This window comes from Sander lucioperca, chromosome 22 (assembly GCF_008315115.2).
Source record: "Sander lucioperca isolate FBNREF2018 chromosome 22, SLUC_FBN_1.2, whole genome shotgun sequence".
Lineage (NCBI taxonomy): Eukaryota > Metazoa > Chordata > Actinopteri > Perciformes > Percidae > Sander > Sander lucioperca.
Genome location: NC_050194.1, coordinates 16,221,376 through 16,238,757, shown reverse-complemented (window position 1 = coordinate 16,238,757; position 17,382 = coordinate 16,221,376). Strand labels below are relative to the sequence as shown.

The window sequence follows — 17,382 nt, the reverse complement described above, 5'->3', positions numbered from 1 at the left end:
GCCTCCTTATTTGCTTGCCCACACCTGTTTGTGAAGCGGTCCCATTGTTCTCCGATGGATTACTGCTCATTTATCTCTTCTTTCTGTTTCCCTCTCACCACTGTTGAAGGTAATAGCTTCTCCTCCTGTCTCCTAAACATGGTTAAGGCTATTATGTGCCAAGTGCATGGCCCTATTTAGAGAACTGCACTCTTATTATGTGCCAAATGGATCCCCCCATCTCATCAGCAATAGCAATTTATGCTTTCTGCGATGACCATTGTACTTTACCACCTGAGACTTAAAACACTAATGGCATTTGGAAGGATGAAGTCAAGCCAAGGCCAAGAAATATGTGAGATTATCAGGCGTCATTGTTGGTAATAAGTTTCCTCCTCACTGACCACAGTGTTATCTGTCATTTTGTGTTATTACTGCATGACTATTTAACAGGCTTATCACTGTCTTTTTCAGCAGGCTGTCAAGAATAGATAACCAGCAGCATTACCATATCTGTTTCACTTGAGTTGCCTACCGTACTAAATCATCAGCAGTCAGAGCACAAGAGAGGGTGTTGACATTTATATTGTCTGTTACTGCAAATCTTGGCATGGCAATGTCCATTTGATTACCATTTATTTACACAGCACTCCACCTCATGACCATCTGGTTATGAAGTTCATTATTTATGCAGCTTCTCTAATGTGTTTTGAGTGTTTTGTAAATGTATTAAGCTTGAAAATCAAGAAGTTTAGAGGATTAGTCTGTGAAATGTGTGTACATATATACATATATGTGTATGACTGTGTGTATGTATTCTTACCAAGATATTTTTGCACTTCTACACTTCTCTTACAGAGCATGAATGACAAGCCTTCGCTACCAGAGTACAAGGTGGAAGCAGTGCAAAAGTCGCGCTTCATTCTGCTCCACTACAGCGTGTCCAAAGCCCTGTGGGACTGGCTTATTCTACTGGCCACCTTCTATGTGGCTGTCACCGTACCCTATGATGTCAGCTTCATGGAATACAACAGTGACGCAGTTGAGCGCTCCGCCAGCATCAGCGACATTGCAGTGGAATTTCTCTTTATTATAGGTGAGTGTTTGAAAAGAAGACACGGCTTCCTAATTTTACCTGAATTTCTCGTGCTGTGGCTCAACTAGTTACTAAGTTAAAAGTTGTTGTTTAACCACCATCAAGCCAATTCTATCCACTTATTTTGAGGATCAATCAAATCAACTCTCAAACTCTAAATCATAATAATATTTTATTGCTTTCAAATATTATTTTTATGTGGTGACATGAGATTTTCATCTGTCAGTTTTCTTGCCACTCTTGCCACCAGTCACTGAGGTATCCTTTCCCCCTGAAAGTACCCCCAGTTCCAGGCAACCTGGGCTTTGTAGTCCCTTGGGGATGTCCTAGGTCTTACCCAGGGACTCCTCCCAGTTGGTAATGCCAGGTTAACCTCCAAAGGGAAGCACACCCAAGGGAAGAATTGAGGTGGCGGAACCTCACTGTGCTCCACTAAGTGTAGATGAACAGTGGTCTAATTAGGAGTTCGTGTCCACGTCCCTCAACTTGGCACACAGAGGGAGACCACCAGCCATGCTAGGGAGAAACTTTTTTCTGCATGTCTATTCAAGCTCATTTACTGTATTAATACCCAGACTTTGTTTGTTTTCATTTGTAAGTCATGTAATTGATAGATTGCATATCACATATTCATCATTCATAATTCAAAATAAGGCATGCCAGCTCAAAACATTCAGGGAATATTGTACACTGTGGTTTTGCACACTGTTTTAACTTTGATGATTTTTGCAGTTACCACCAGTCTGCACATTGCTGTGTGCTTTCTAAAATTAGACAATCATTATTTGATTTTGCAAAAAAATCATTATCATTATCTTACTTTCTTTTAGCTTCTATCTATAACTGAAATTGTATTGTATGATGAACATCTCTGCAAATATCAACAGCTTGGATGACAGATGAGGTTTTCTACATCAGACCACACACCCAGAGGTCTGCTTGTTATGTGCTTGCCACATTCTGACACTAAGATGAAGATGATCTGTCTGGCAAACTCGCTGATCCATATGGACGCCTTAAGACAGTCACATATTTCAGCTGCTTCGTATTTGCATGCATATTCCATTTCATTTCATTTATAGTGTTATAATTTTAGATATACAGTACATGTCTAAAATTGGTACACTATCCATTATCTACTTTCTCTACTACACACTCAAAAGTGTGAATTGCAAACATCATAGTGTGGTCTGAAGTATATATCACATACAAGTGAACCACTGAGATTGAACCTATGCTTGTGACCTTTCACACTTTCAGCTTTCCTCACTGTGTACAATTTGTTTATCATTGTATCAGTCATTCACACACAAATGTACCTCTTCCAGTTTAATGAATATGAATATGACTACAGCATCCTTTAGTCACTGGGGGAAAAAATCACCTTCAACCTTTGTGTTTGCAGACATTATCCTGACCTTCCGCACCACCTATGTGAGCCAGTCAGGGCAGGTGGTGTATGAGGGGCGCTCGATTTGCCTTCATTATGCCACCAGCTGGTTCTTTGTGGACCTGTTGGCTGCCTTGCCCTTTGACCTGCTGTATGCCTTCAACATCACAGTGGTGAGTGCAACTGAAATAATATGTTCAGCCTTCTCTTTTTTTTCCTCCCCTCTGTGACTGCTAACATAAGCAGCAAATGGATTACTTACAAGAAATTTCCCCTGAAATGTTTAGCCTTTGGAAATACACTACCTTGCTTTCCTCAAGGCTGCTGCTGTTGCTGCCTGCCTGCCTTTGTGACTCGTTCTTCGTGAATAGTGAATGTTATACAAGATAAACATATTTATTTGAGCAAAGCTTGTCCAAGCTGTGATATTCAGCTGTGTAAATGCAATATATGTACAGTCCAGATTTTTCCAGATATAACAAGGCAGAAGGATTCACTTTCTCTCTCTTTTTCTCTGTCACTAGTCCTCCCTTGTCCACCTGCTTAAAACGGTACGCCTGTTGCGCCTCTTTCGTCTGCTTCAGAAGCTGGATCGCTACTCCCAGTACAGCTCCTTGGTGCTGACCATACTAATGTCTGTGTTTGCTGTGCTGGCACACTGGATGGCCTGCATCTGGTACATAATTGGACGCCATGAGATGATGGCCAATACAACCTTTGAAGTTGGTGAGTCTGATTGAGGCCTTGCTGAAGACAAAGCTGTTCAAGTGTGAAAGTTAGGTTGGGTGTTTCATCCAGCAAGGGTTGCAGACAAATGTAGTACAGTAATAGTTCCAGCTGATTTTTTACCATGTGCCATCATTTTTTCTTTGGCCTTGCTGTGCTCAAAGTGTTCATTTCATAATTTAAGCGCAGTGCTGGCTATCCAGACTTGTTCAGTTAGGTGCTCTTTAAGTCAATTGTTTTCTTGTTTAAATAGGCAGTAATTCCAATAAATAACACCAAAGACTAGATTTTACTTTTGTTGTGTCCCCACTCAGCTATAAATAGTCATGACTCATCTATTGGGATATCTAGCTCTGCTCAGTGGTGAGATGTTGGCAAACACTGTACTCTGACGCTCTAATGAGGACTGTCTGTAACCAGATCAAAAGCTGATATAAAAAAACCTGGTAAGAAGCAGCGCAGTAATGTCTTGTTGGTATCACTGTTTAAAATGGTTCAACATGGAGACCCATTATCTGCAGTGTGTGTGTGTGTGTGTGTGTGTGTGTGGTATATGTGTCTGTATATGTGATTATGCATACATTTGTGGCAGTATCTGTCTATAGGGAGGTTAGGTCATACCTGCTAATTAACACTTGGCCTTATTTATCCCTGGAGGATCTAATTCTGCCCTTGTCCTGCACCAACATGCCAGCCTCCTGACATCTCTTTCTGACACACACAAATACAAAGACTTAAACATACACTTCTGTCTCTCTTAGATCAGGTATTGCAGTATCATCCGGTCTCTACCATCTGTATCAGAGCAGAAGACACACAGACGTAACAATTACATGAACCCTAACCCTTTGGACATTGTTTGCTCATGCTCTGCCTCCTCTTTCAAGGCTGGCTAAATGAGCTGGGCAGACGTCTGGAGACGCCCTACATCAACAACACAGCAGGGGGCCCGACACTGCGCAGCGCCTACCTTGCTTCCCTTTACTTTACCCTCAGCAGCCTGACCAGTGTGGGCTTCGGCAATGTCTGTGCCAACACCGATGCTGAGAAGATCTTCTCCATCTGCACCATGCTTGTCGGCGGTATGACACCAGGTTACATTCTTCCTCTAGCGTCCTGGCAAAACAGCGCGTCAGTTCGGGCTGCCAGTGCAAGAGATTTAGCAGGAAGTGGGTTAATTTGGCTGGCGTTTTAAACGCAGCTTGTTGCCATCTTTATATACCAATAAACAGTGTATTTAAGCTGAGGTGACAATTATTGGTGTAACAATCCAGAAGATAATTATTGTGTGGTTAATTTTTTTCAGACTGCTTATCAGAACAATGGTATAAACAAACTAGTAAATTACTGTGGATCAGTTGGCAAATACACAGTAACAAGTGTAGATGATTGGCTAGTGATCAACATCAAATTGTATTTATATTTTTAAGAAGCAAAAGTGTTTGAAAGAAGTGAAAAGTAATAGTCACCCTAAAAATTAAGTTAACTTTTGTTGTGATTTAACACATTCAAATTGTAATAGGCTAAAAGAAAAAATATTCAGCCTTTATATTTGTTTCCATCACACAGCGCTGATGCACGCCCTAGTCTTCGGTAACGTGACGGCCATCATTCAGCGTATGTATTCACGGCGTTCTCTCTACCACACACGCATGAAGGACCTGAAGGAATTCATTCGTGTCCACCATCTGCCCAAGCAGATCAAACAGCGCATGCTGGAGTACTTCCAGACCACATGGTCTGTCAACAATGGTATAGATACCAACGCGGTAGGGGTCCCTTTCATTGTTGTTGTCATGTAATACTTTTGTACATGGTGCTGTCTGTCCTCAGGAAACTTCAGAGCAATGTTTAGATGGCGTTTGAGCACTGAAATCTTTTCTACAATCCATTTACAACCCTTTGCAGCTGTAATTGTTATGATCTTTCACAACACATTCCCGCCTGAACACCAGCAATTGACATCCTAATGAAATTCATAAGAGGGGTAACTGGTAGCAACAGTGTCCATTCCCTAATTACCAATGAGTGTCACACCTCATTACATCTATCACACATCCCCAGCTCCTGCACGACTTCCCTGATGAGCTACAGGCCGACATTGCCATGCATCTGAATAAGGACATCCTCCAACTGCCGGTCTTTAAGGGAGCTAGTCGTGGCTGCCTGCGCTCGCTCTCCCTCCATATAAAAACCTCCTTCTGCGTACCTGGGGAGTACCTCATCCGTCAGGGTGACGCTCTGCATGCCAACTACTTTGTCTGCTCTGGGTCCCTGGAGGTACTGAAAGACAGCATGGTGTTGGCAATATTAGGTTTGTATTGTGATGTGGACCTTTTAAAGCGTCATGTTTAGGGTGTTCATGTAGTGGAGCGAGACAGTGAATATTTATTGTTTTGATTTTAGGAAAAGGGGACCTGATTGGGTCCGACCTGCCTGGAACAGACGAGGTGATCAAGACCAATGCTGATGTGAAGGCGCTGACCTACTGTGACCTCCAGTATATCAATGTGCGTGGTCTGAGAGAGGTGCTGGATCTCTACCCCGAGTACGCCAGCGTGTTTGACTCTGACATCCACAATAACCTCACCTACAACTTGCGTGAGGGCAGCCAGGACGAGGTACTACAGTAAAGACACACTCGCACACAGAAAACCGGTTTTGATCAGATGTGTCGTTAGGGTTTTCTAAATTGTGAGCCTGTCTATTCAAACTCATTCCCTAATTCCTAACTCTCAAAACCGTAGTTCAATATGCTTAAACCTGCACAAACAATCACCCAATGTCTTGTAGATAAGGCGAATAGTAGGGATACATAAGTGAGAGTTTTCAAACCCAAATAAAATAGTCTAGTTTCATTGCATTCTAGTCAACTGAGGAATGAGGACTTAGGAAATTAAAAAAAATGTCTCTTATTACACATTGATCTGCTGATGCTGTTTTCCTGCTTAAAGAAAACAAATACACACACACACACACACACACACACACACACACACACGCACACAGAATAAAACAGAATACTGTAGACCATACAACATGTCAGACAACATATTTGTTCCCCCCTGAGGGGCCTTTGTTACTCTCCTTGACACGTGTTCTACCACAACGACCAAGGGGGCTGTTGGGGGTTGATTGTCACACCAATTACCATGCGTGGGTGCCACTGTCAGGCAGCCGTATCACTTCCTTGTTGCCACCACAAAACACGGCAGGATGACATTACACCTAGACACTGACCCCCTCTATCTGGCGAGAAAATGCACCTGTTGATGTTATAAACGTGGCACGTTTTCAGGCATTGTTATATAATGTGTGTAGAGATGCATCTCGAAACCCATAAATTGAATATTGTAATAGTGTGCAACCAAGTTCAGTGGCTGTTTTGCATGGCATTTTGAACCGTACGATCAAAACAAATGAATGCCAAGATATCTTTGATGTGTGACTGACAAAACTGACAAAGCTCCCCAAGGGCTTTCCCAATCTCATCTTATTGACAGTCTCAAGCATTTTTTACTTGCTTCAAGCATTCCTTTTTGCTCCCACAGGCCTTTCCCATTGCTGAAGGTTTTGTTGCTCATTAGTTTATTTATTTTATTTTTGTTTGTTTGTTTTCTTTGGTTTGAAACATGAAGAACAGGACATCTGTGCTGGCCGTGTTAATTACTTGATGCATGTTTGTCAGTCAGGCTGAGTGCATCAGCTTTAACTGTATTAATGAGTTTCATTCCATAAAGAGACATTTGGCACCTTACAGAATCCATACGACAGAATAGCTCATATTGGAGAAAAGTTATCGTAAGACAAAGTATTTATGTGTGTACAGAGGCCATATACGTACATACATTATTAGTGCTACTTCTGTATCACACCATCTGCACAGAGTTTATGCTCAAGCACAAAGCCAGGGCACCACCGCCCCCTGACAGGATGAAGGAGTGCTCAACTACCTGCTTCCAGGTCCCATAGACTCCTGACACGCGCTCGCACATGCACGCACACACATACAGTAGTACTGATCTCATCCACATCCTCACAGTGGGTGGTTTAAGGTGGGAGTTGTTGTAGGATAGGAGGTCCTTTTACACTCAAGAGATACTTGAGAATTGTATGCCGACTGTACAGCAATCAGTCAATTGTAGTGAAATACTGCCAAAGACAGATTGTAGGAATGCCTATTAAAGTATAAGGTATCCAAAAGGGACTACTTCATCTTGTCAAAAAGGAAAGAATGCAGATTGCCAGATGGAAAATTAGTTTTTTTTTCTGATCTGGAGCAACTCGAAACTGCATGAGCCAAATAAATTGAAAATTGATCACCAACTTTCTAATTATGCATAAAACACTATACATTGGTATTATTATTAATTAATAGCAAATTATGGTGGCTAGATTTGCTATTTTACTACAACCATGTAAGACAATACAAAGGGCTCATAGTGATGAAGCTACAGAGAATTATCACCTGAATCTGCTGCACCCCTCCCCGTACAGAGCTCGATGGTGTTTTAAGCCCCCAACGTCTCCTTCCAGGCAGATGTTAACCCTACTATAACCATAACCATTGCCTAATCAGCACTGCCTCGAAGGAGACGTTGGGGGCTTAAAACACCGATAAACGCTTTTTCTTAAGGGAGGTGAGTTTTGAGAGATAAGCAGTGACTGTGCTGTCCTGGGCAGAGTGGGAAGGTCATTCCACCACCAGGGAGTCCAAATGTGTTGGACTATAATGACCATGTCGCCACAGGGAGAGTTAAGTAGTCAGTAGTCATGGAGTGTGAAGAACAAGCTGACCGGTCAGGAGTTACAGGGATGTAACCCCCTTTGGAGCCTTATATGACAACAACAGTTTAACAAAGTTGATAAAGGCAGCCACTGGTAACCAGTGGTGGGATGGAAATAAGTTTTTTTTTTTTTTAAATGCTAGAGAGGTTTATGACATGTTGGACGGGATAAAAATACCAACCATGAGTGGGCTGAAAAGGTACAGAGGAGATGACAAAAATGTCACAACAACTATTGCAGGTGACATTGTCATTTCAAAAACACCCCTTCAGTACAATAGATCATAGACAGTTGTCTCTCTGAGATATATATTGATGAACTCCTCCTACCCTTGATTGACTCACTCAGCTGTCAGTGATCTGTACTTCTGTTTTTTTCTTTTCTAGAAACATCACATTTGTCCAAAATTACCCACCAACATCAGTTTCAAAATACATGTGTAAAGATTTGCTCAATCATGTTTCATTTTCTACCAATAACACCTGGTATTAGCTGGTTGTTCACATGGTTTAGGAGTTTTGTGAGGCCACAATTCACTTCATCATGTAAACACCCCCCATAGTTGCTGATTTGCCCTCTTGTGTCTTGGGTTTTACTGATTGTCAGTTAGTTTTTTCTAGACTCTGGTAGCAAAACCAGATCCTGCTAAATGTATTTTGGATTTGAAAGAGAAGTGACACATCATACAAAACCCTGACATACTCTTGTGTGCACATGCATGCCAATCTGTAAGTAGGTCTGTTCTTTGCATGTGCAAACACAAGAAAGCACACTTGTGAGTGATAGGAAAAAATGTCCCTCAATTAGGTCCCTGAAAATATGTGGGACACTTGTGGCATCCGTGCCCCATTAATTGATGTCATTTGGCACCAATATTCCTGGTTGGCTAGTTAATCATTCCATGTTGCTCGTTATGACAGAATTTGTTGCTGCATTGAATAGACTCACAGATTTGTCCCCTCTGCCTCTCACATACCACCGCCGTCTGAAGAGATGCAAAGTCTCACAGCGAGTTATATGTTTGCTTATACCGCCTTTTAGTGGTGATGATTTTTAAACTCTTCAATGCTTCAATGAAGGATTACATTTAATGTGTTTCCACAGTGAATTGGCTTCCTGCATCAAAGAGCATTACCGGCACTATACTGGTGGAGTGATAGACTGTGGCTGTTGTCACATTAAGCCGTGTTGTCAGAAGCACATTTTTCACACATGAGGGAAGACTTTACACACAGTTTCATTTGCCATCCAGCTGGTGATTATGCTAAATTGCTCCCAATGTCTCCACATGCCAGCAGAAAGACAAACCTTTGCTGGAATTCTCTGCAATCAAGTGTAGAGAATGGCTCGGTTATGTGTTTCAGCTTGTGTAGCAAAGGCTCTATCACTGGCCACGGTCATTTAGATAGTTCCAGTGTATGAAACAGTAGATATCAAATTTAAATTTTGCATATTTTTTGTAAATGCAAAAACATTGCTCAAATAAAAAAAACAAAAGCTCCCTGAGAAGTGTTTGACCTCTAGTTGCCAATGATGTTACATTGTGGTATCACACAGGTGGTGGAATCACAAGCAAGATATGCTGCAATGCACCAACAAAGACAATTCTGGATTTAAAATACTTAACAAAAAAATCTGCTTTGCAAATGTTTGATGAGGAAGAAAATGCACTGGACACGTTTGTTACACATCAATGATAGACACGATGCATTTTGGTTAGTAACACTGATAGTAAACATAACTTTTGTTTGCTTATAAGAAAACTCCACAGGGCACCTTTTCATTTCCAAATGTTTCATTCTGAGGGCCCATTTTAATTTTTGAAGGTTTAATAAAGAGGATATGAAGTTGAAAAAAATAAATACTTTTTGCCTGAGGCTGTGTCTTATAATCCCTGTTGCTTTCTTTTTGTTTCTGCAGGGCCTCAGCAGGTTTTCACGGTCACCCAGGCTTCATCACGTGAGTTCAAATGAAGGCTTCTTCTTCTCTCAGGGGCGTCATTATTCCTTTTTCCACCAGACACGGCTTCCTAAAAATACTTCTTAGATTATTTTTTATGGGCTTTTCCACCTTTTCATTTTTTTTGACAGGACAGCTAGGTGAGAGAGAGAGGGGAAGACATGCAGGAAATCGTCACAGGTCGGATTCGAACCCTGGACCTCTGCGTCGAGGCATAAACCTCTCAGTATATGTGTGCCTGCCCTACCCACTGACCCAACCCGGCCACACTAAAAATACTTCTAAGTTATAATAAATTCACAAAGCCTGTTTCTGTAGGCAGGACCACAACACAATTGTTGTCAAAGGTGTATTTGTGTCATGCATATCAATTCCAGGGGTTTAGCAGGCGTGTCTGTTTTTTTTAGGTAAAACCCCTGTGTTTTTATGGTGCATACTGTAATGCAAGTGAGTGCTGCGGGAGGGTTTGTGCAAGGACTTCCCCCTTCAGGTTAAAACTCATTTGGAACAGAGAGAAGAGTTCTGTCCCTGGAGTTAGCATGCTAACTGGGTCAGTAGCTCTCCTAATAGGAAACCTTAGGAGCTACTTTCCTCACGATATACTGTATGCTTGTCTTCCCGCCTTATTTTTCTATTATTAAAATACTGTTTACAGTGCTTGCTTTGTCTGCTACTAAAAGTTCCATTTTATGTAAAACCATTTGTTTTTACTCACAAGCACTCGGGCAGCCATGGTAGCTTTGTAGCAGGATTATAATAAGTAATATAAGTAATGTGATTAAAATATCATCAGCTGTATCTCATTAAAATCTAAATGACACAAAAATAGCTTTTAAAATAAAAAGGTTATTATGTGCCAGATTACTCATGAAATGATTTGTGTATTGTGAGTGGCATTTTAGATGAATCAAGTTTTCTAACATCATTCTGATATTTTTTAAATATTTCATTATTCATGTAGTTAATATTCCAGTATTTACGAATCTGTTTTCATATCCTCAAACACAAATCAGGCAGTTTAAGGACCAGTGACCACCCTTAGTGAAAATGTAAGTGTACAGCTATTAATGCTTCATGTTGTATTTGCAGGAATCCAGGCTCTCCTCTATCATGGAAACAAAGGGGGGTGACCCTGAGGACTCCTTCCACCTCTCTCCGGTTACCCGCTCCCGTCGCAACCTCCTGCTGCCCAACTTCACTAGCCCTGTTCGCCGTACCTCCCTGGGGAACCTCCTGGGGGATGAGTTGCGGGAGTTCACTGCCCTGCGACACTGCCGTTCACCAATCATCAGCCGCGTCCACGAGCAGAGATCATCGCCTCAGCCACCATCGAAAAAAGAGCACGGCTCCCATAAAGCCACCCCTGCCTCAACTTCAGCTCAGGGAGTGTCGGGGGCCGCGCAAAGGCCTTCAAAGCTGCTTATCCCAACTGTCACCTGCTCTGGACCCCCAGATCTCAGTCCCAGGTATTGATAAAATATCATTAAATTCAGTTTTCTTAACATAAGCAGCAAACACGCAAAAACGTATCAAAGCCTAAATTAAATTACTTTTTGGATGTTGGTAGCTGGTTGGCCAAAATAGAAATAATAGAAACACCAGCTACTGTAACTAAAATGTCTCATGTTTACGCCACACTGTTTTGATTCAGTTTGACGATGCAGTATCTGAGTACAGAGTCTGTACATTATTTGGGTGCCATGTTGCATTAAATAATGTTGGATTCATTCATTATATTTCTAATAATTATCCCCTTCATTACCATACTGTATAGTATGTGATAGAGGAAACAGAACACTTTTCTAATGCAGTCCAACACCACAACTCTTCAAACTATAGTCTCAAGATTACCATACGGTAGATTGAACACCTGGCATAGTGGCATAGCAAAAAAAAAAGTAATAAGCTTCACAAAGGCATAATAAAAAATGACTAATAATAAAAAGGTTGTATTGGATTGCATTAATAAGTAAAGGTTTTTTTATATTGATTTTTCTTTGTATCTCATTACATTTTTAGTGGTTTTCATCATTTTATCACCAACTTTAATGAGTAGCAACATTGTAGTGTCTTTCCTTCTTTTAAAACACTGGATTCCCCCCCAGAGACTGAAATTCATTAATTTTGAAGCATTCAAAAGTTGTGTCCCAGTGGTTTGCCTCATTAACAGCACCACTTTACCATGGGCCTTGATGCCTCTCTTTCTGTGTGTTTGTTGTGGTCTAATCTGCCTGTGTCATAGACAGCGTTATGACGTTATGTTTATATATTCACTCTAGCTATGATTGCCTCAGAACGTCTGAGATGATCTACAATAAGTAAGGTGTGTTGCAGTAACAGATGCCTAAAGTCATGCCACATAAACCTGCATCATCCACTCAATGTAAATGGAGTGTATTTGCATTGCATATTTCAACAGATGTCACTGCATTTCATTACCAGAGCACCTTATCCTCTTGCCCCAACCATCTGTATTCATAATGTATCCCTAAGTCATCAAGTAAGTCCTAGATATGGGTAAGTGCTGGTTCAGAGAGCTCAGGTGTCCGCCCCTCCAGACTGGGCTCTACTCCTCATGTTTAAACCCGCACGGGCCTCTGCCAGCCACAGCTCTCATGGCACATTCTTGGGTCGTCTACTGGCTCCAATGATAATTGAAAAAGCTCTACTGTTACATTAACTCCAGCTTCCCTCCTCTTCACCCCCTCCCCTGCCAGGGTTGTAGACGGCATCGAAGACAATGGACACGCGTTCCACTTCAACGTGGAGCACAGCGGGCCTAAAGCCAACACGGGAGGCAGCACCCAAGGTAAGCCAAACCGCCCCCAGCTGCGAGGGTCACCTGGGTGCCAGATGGCTGGAGGTAAACTCCAGAGTTCAAACAGTGGATATAACAATGCTGCCCTGCCTCCTTCTGGGGGAAATATGAGAGCGCAGCATAATGAAATGACAGCCAGGTGTCCAAAGAGTCAGAGAACATGTTAAAGGACAACACAGGTCAGAGCAGTGTACAGACCATCTGACCCCGAGCTTTATACTGTGATGATCGATGAATATCACATTCAGTTCAGTTGAAGTCCAACTAATGTACTTCAGTTTAATAAGTGCTTTGGCAACCAACATACACAACAGTACACAGTAACAACCTATGTACAATACAGCTTCCTAAATACTAAAAGTGTTTTTACAAACTGTGGTGTAGGATGAAGCTCCTGATTTGTTTTTGGTTGTTGTGGCCATCCTACAGCACCTCCCAGAGGATTGCTTGTAAATTAATTTATTTTGTATCTAGTGTTTTGCCTCACAGATTCCACATAATTGCTGCTGTGGTCTGTCTACTGTCATACTGGTCATGTTTCAAGTCTTCACAAGATTCCCTCTGGTAGATCCTAACACTGCAGCAACAACATATAGTCAAGAAACTTTCTACGAAGCTTGTTTAAACCATTTCTTAAAATAATAAACATAATAACATAGACACTATCCAATGCAATAGCTCTGTAACATTATGTTTTGGCAGTAATTTGCAGTGTTGTATTAGATTGTATAATATTCATTTGTACATACAGTACATGCATTCATGTGGATATATGCAGTACTTTCACATACTGTATACTATATGTAAATTGGCGTCCTCTGGAGTCACACATCATAATGTTTGTTTTTTCATATTAATATTGATGAATCCTCTTTGTGGTGAGCACGAGTTATGTTGTACTAAGTCAGCCACTTATTGTTTTCTCCTGCTCATTTCTCCAGTCTCCACACAGGCGAATGTAACTCTGCTGCTGGAGACGGAAGATGTCAAACAGAGCATCAGTCAACTCAACCAAAAGGTAAGGTACAGCCCCTTATCCTAAATTAAAATTGATTGGACCAAAAATAATGTAGCCTCACAGATCCGACTCAACTTTGCTCTGTGTCCCTCTCATCTTCCCGTCTGCCTTCTGTCTGTTAAGTATTTTAGAGACACTGAATATGAAATACAGGAAGCGTTAATGATTTATTGATTAGAAAATACAACCTGCGTGCTATTTTAACATTAAAATATGACTTCCTCTTTCAGTATGTAGAAATTAATTCACTGGAATTCATCTTCAGTGCAGACCAGACAAAAATGAGTAGAAACTCATAAGCTTTTCTCATAGATGCATTTCTGGCTTCTTATCCGGTATCAGCCATAGTTGCACATTTACATGGGGAAACATATAGTGAGATCAAGTAGATTCCATGTCTGCCTTGTATCTCAGTCTGCCCCTGCTCTCTTCATTTTAATGTAAAAAATGCAATAGCAGGTGCAGCGAGAGGATCCAGATGGGCCCAGGTAGGTGCTGTCTGAAGTCGATATTAATTAATCAGCAGGGTACTTCTGCAATGCAGGGGATAGTCAGGAGTGCTGACTCGACAGTCTGAAGAAAAAAAACATTAGATGACAACCTAGCTCTACTTGTGGCCTTTCTCTGGCCTCCTTTCCTTTTTGTTTCACTCCTTTGTTCCCAGTTTTCTGTCTACTTTCTTCTCTATTTGCGTCAGTTACCTCAGTCTGTGTCCCTCTGGATTTCACTACTGCGTCAGAAGCCATTTCTAAGAGTCATGGAGGGGATTAAAAAAGGTCCTTTTTTGGGAGGCCATCATAAAATTATATCGGGACATGAATCCAATACCAAACCTCAAAATAGAAGCTGATTAATTTGTTACTCTGTGCTGGACATAATTGGGCAGATTTTTTTGAAGCTGCACACATTTGCTCAGTGTAATAATAGAATATGCTCCAAGTCTTTTGAATGTCACTAATAAACTGTGTCCACTCTCTACCCAGATGGGCACATTAAACCAGGAAGTATCCGAGCTCACCAAAAGCCTGCACCACATGATGCATCTCCTCCAGGCCCACTTGTCTGTGCATCACTACAAAGCCTCCCTCCCCTCGTGCCCGTGTGGCATCCAAATGGTGTCCGGCCCTCCCACAGCCGGCAACACCGACATGCCCTTCAACCCAGCTTCAGCCTACCACCTCCATAACGATCCGGGGAGCCACGAAGGCCCAAGCTACCAAAGTGACCCACCCGCTGGCTACTGGAGCTACAGTGGAGCTCCTGAAACCCAAACAGAGAGCCACCACCGGCCTGAATCCTGTGGTCCACCTGTCAACTCCTGTCCGCCCCTCTCTGTCAACTCTGCGTCCAGTTTAGACCTGTTGTGTCACAGCTCTAGGAGAATGACCACAAATCTGTGGATCAGCCCGTCTCTTCTTAGCGTCAGCCCAGGCTTCCAGGGTGGGAGTCCGGACCTTACACCTCATGCTGGGCATGAAGACTCTGACAACAGGCCTCTCAGTGCTAGCGTGAGCACCATCAGCCAGTCCCAGCCCACTTTGTGCCTGCAGCCTCCCAGTGATAGTGATGAATACTCGTCCTACTCGTCGACACACAGTCTGCTGGACTTGCCACCCAATGCTTACCCCCCATCTCTGCCTGCCTTATCACAAGCCTCCCATTGTGTTCTGATGTCCGCTCCAACATCTCATAATGTGATCCAGGACACATCTATCTTCCAAATCGAGGACTCAAACCCCTCCATCTATCCTGCGTCTGCCTCTCCTCCTACATTGCCAGGCATCCCTCTTGGATCCTCACTGGATTCAGAATCACTGCAGTCAGATGCTATCGAGCCCCACCTTCCACTGGGCGACCCATCTGACATAGAACACACCGGTCTGGAGTGCCTACTGGGGAACGGGGGATCTATGGAGAGCAGGGACAGTGAGAGCGAGTCATCACAAAGGTCCAGCATTGGCGCCCAGACTCAGAGCACAGAGCAGTCGTGGTGTCTGGACCTCATAGATTAAACTGTTTCAGGGGCACACTCACTGACTTCACTGCAACTGGGAAAAAAAAACGTTATTGACATGCAACTTCTTACAGTGTTTAAAGAGACCCTGTTGGAGATTGTCAGTGTGTGCTGTAGTCCCCCTTCTTAATTCCTGGGCTCTCATATTTGTCACCCCACACAATTTACTCCATTTCTATGCAAAAGCATGTATTTTATGCATTATCTTGGATTTACTAAAGTGTGTCTTTAAAAAAGAAGAGTTCCAGTATAAACTGTATATTTTTTTCCAACATCCTCAGAGCAATTTGCTGTTGATAATATCTGTTACCTCCTTGCATGGTAAAGTTGTTAATTCTTTTTCCTAAGGAAAAGGTTTCCATATTAATGTGTAAGCATTCTACATGACAACCTGTTGATTGTTTACACGGAAACTGTATTTGTAAGGCAGACAGGTCAGAGTGGTTGGATGTTTTAATATGCGGAGGAACAAAAATGCGTTACCTAAAAGGGGAATAGAGTATTTGCATTGCACAGCGTAGATTGGTAATTGTTTTAAAATGTTTTTCTCATTTCAGCATTTTTTATTTGTGAGTTCTTGGACTATATGAATATCCAAACTCCACTAAGCAGTACAGCATTTATGATTTCAATTATAATTCCATTGAACATCTCCAGTTTGATGCTCTCCTTAAGACCCTTCATTAGATTTAAATAAATGTTTTTACCTCACCATAAAGGCATTAAATATAGTGCTGTGAAATAGGTTTAATCGCTCTCTCCACAAAATAAAGGTATGGAAGCTTGAGGATCTATGATTCTATAAACACATAGCTGCGTATAAATTAAACGTAAATAAATACATATGTAGCTGAAAAGAGGGTCCCATGAAAAATCCAGTCATTTATTTACAAAATATGAATGGTTCCTGGTTAAAAAAAAAAACATGAACTCATGATACTCATACTATATTCATTCAATTGTTCTTTTTGGCTGACACAATAAAGTATGCAAAAATGTATGAAAGTGTCATTGACTATGGTGTCACATTTAATCACACCTGATGTGTATCTTTTTCAGAAACACGTCAGAATAAGAAACAACTGTTTTGTTGGAATAAAACAGGTCACTCAGAAATCCATCTTATCCATCTTATCTATCATCCAACTCTGGACCAACTCTGATTTAAGCTCAGGAACAAATTCAGATATTTGTGTCAAAGCTTTGGAAAAACTTGACAGGAGTTGGAATAGTTTTTCACTGAGGCAATGCTCTAAACTTTCTTGAGTTGGAATTCATGCACTTCACTGTTATTTGACAGAGAGATCAAGGTTATGTTTTCATTTATGTTTGACAGGTTGTTGTATCGTTGCATACATCCGGTCATGTCAAGACCCCAAGGCCTATGCAGGCCTGCTATTTGTTGAATTTAACTCTGTTTTTAATACACTTCAGCTCCATCTGCTAATCCCAAAACTGAAACAGATGAGTGTCAATCCTTTTATAATTAAGTTGTATTTCTCCTTTGTGAACATTAAATTTAAAGAACGGTCTTTCAGCCTATTTCACTGAAATAGAGAGTTTTGTGCACTGGGGTGATGCCAGCCATCTCATT

The 17,382-nt window shown here is 41.6% G+C and overlaps 1 protein-coding gene across 4 annotated transcripts in view; it reads left to right on the top strand.

The window, feature by feature from the left end:
• LOC116061367 (potassium voltage-gated channel subfamily H member 4-like) overlaps positions 1–16,797 on the top strand; it is a 44,370-nt gene extending 27,573 nt beyond the window's left edge. For all 4 annotated transcript variants that reach the window (XM_031315529.2, XM_035997736.1, XM_031315528.2 and 1 more), the window contains 12 exons: positions 838–1,075; positions 2,481–2,638; positions 2,990–3,191; positions 4,079–4,273; positions 4,761–4,960; positions 5,256–5,505; positions 5,598–5,812; positions 9,900–9,938; positions 11,028–11,404; positions 12,656–12,747; positions 13,698–13,774; positions 14,758–16,797. In XM_031315529.2, coding sequence (XP_031171389.1) covers positions 838–1,075; positions 2,481–2,638; positions 2,990–3,191; positions 4,079–4,273; positions 4,761–4,960; positions 5,256–5,505; positions 5,598–5,812; positions 9,900–9,938; positions 11,028–11,404; positions 12,656–12,747; positions 13,698–13,774; positions 14,758–15,786 — 3,072 coding nt within the window. In that variant the 3' untranslated portion in view covers positions 15,787–16,797. The remainder of the gene's footprint in view (positions 1–837; positions 1,076–2,480; positions 2,639–2,989; positions 3,192–4,078; positions 4,274–4,760; positions 4,961–5,255; positions 5,506–5,597; positions 5,813–9,899; positions 9,939–11,027; positions 11,405–12,655; positions 12,748–13,697; positions 13,775–14,757) is intronic.
• The last annotated feature ends 585 nt before the right edge of the window (positions 16,798–17,382 follow it).